At 67.0% G+C, this 233-nt stretch overlaps 1 protein-coding gene across 1 annotated transcript in view; it reads right to left on the bottom strand.

Annotated features, from left to right (window-relative positions):
- Positions 1 to 148, bottom strand: part of LOC104626563 (alpha-1,6-mannosylglycoprotein 6-beta-N-acetylglucosaminyltransferase B-like) — a 2,594-nt gene extending 2,446 nt beyond the window's left edge. The window contains exon 1 of the mRNA XM_010294508.1: positions 26 to 148. Within this exon, the coding sequence (XP_010292810.1) occupies positions 26 to 148 (123 nt within the window). The remainder of the gene's footprint in view (positions 1 to 25) is intronic.
- Between the last annotated feature and the right edge of the window lie 85 nt (positions 149 to 233).

Raw genomic sequence — 233 nt, forward strand, 5'->3', positions numbered from 1 at the left:
CAGGAGACCAGGGATGCTCCCCAACCTGGTGCTGAATGTAGGCGTGGATCCGCTCCAGCATCCCCTCGCAGGTGTACTCGTAAGGCAGGTAAGGGTCCACCTGTGAAGGGGGAAGAGCAGAGCGCAGGCAGCAAGCGAGGACTGCCATGTCCTTCCCCGGGGCCTGGGGACAGCAGAGCCCTGGGCACGGCTCCCCCCACCCGCTGGAGCCCACGGCGCGTCTCCGTCCACCA

Source organism: Phaethon lepturus, unplaced genomic scaffold (genome assembly GCF_000687285.1).
Source record: "Phaethon lepturus isolate BGI_N335 unplaced genomic scaffold, ASM68728v1 scaffold26299, whole genome shotgun sequence".
Taxonomy (NCBI): Eukaryota; Metazoa; Chordata; class Aves; order Phaethontiformes; family Phaethontidae; genus Phaethon; species Phaethon lepturus.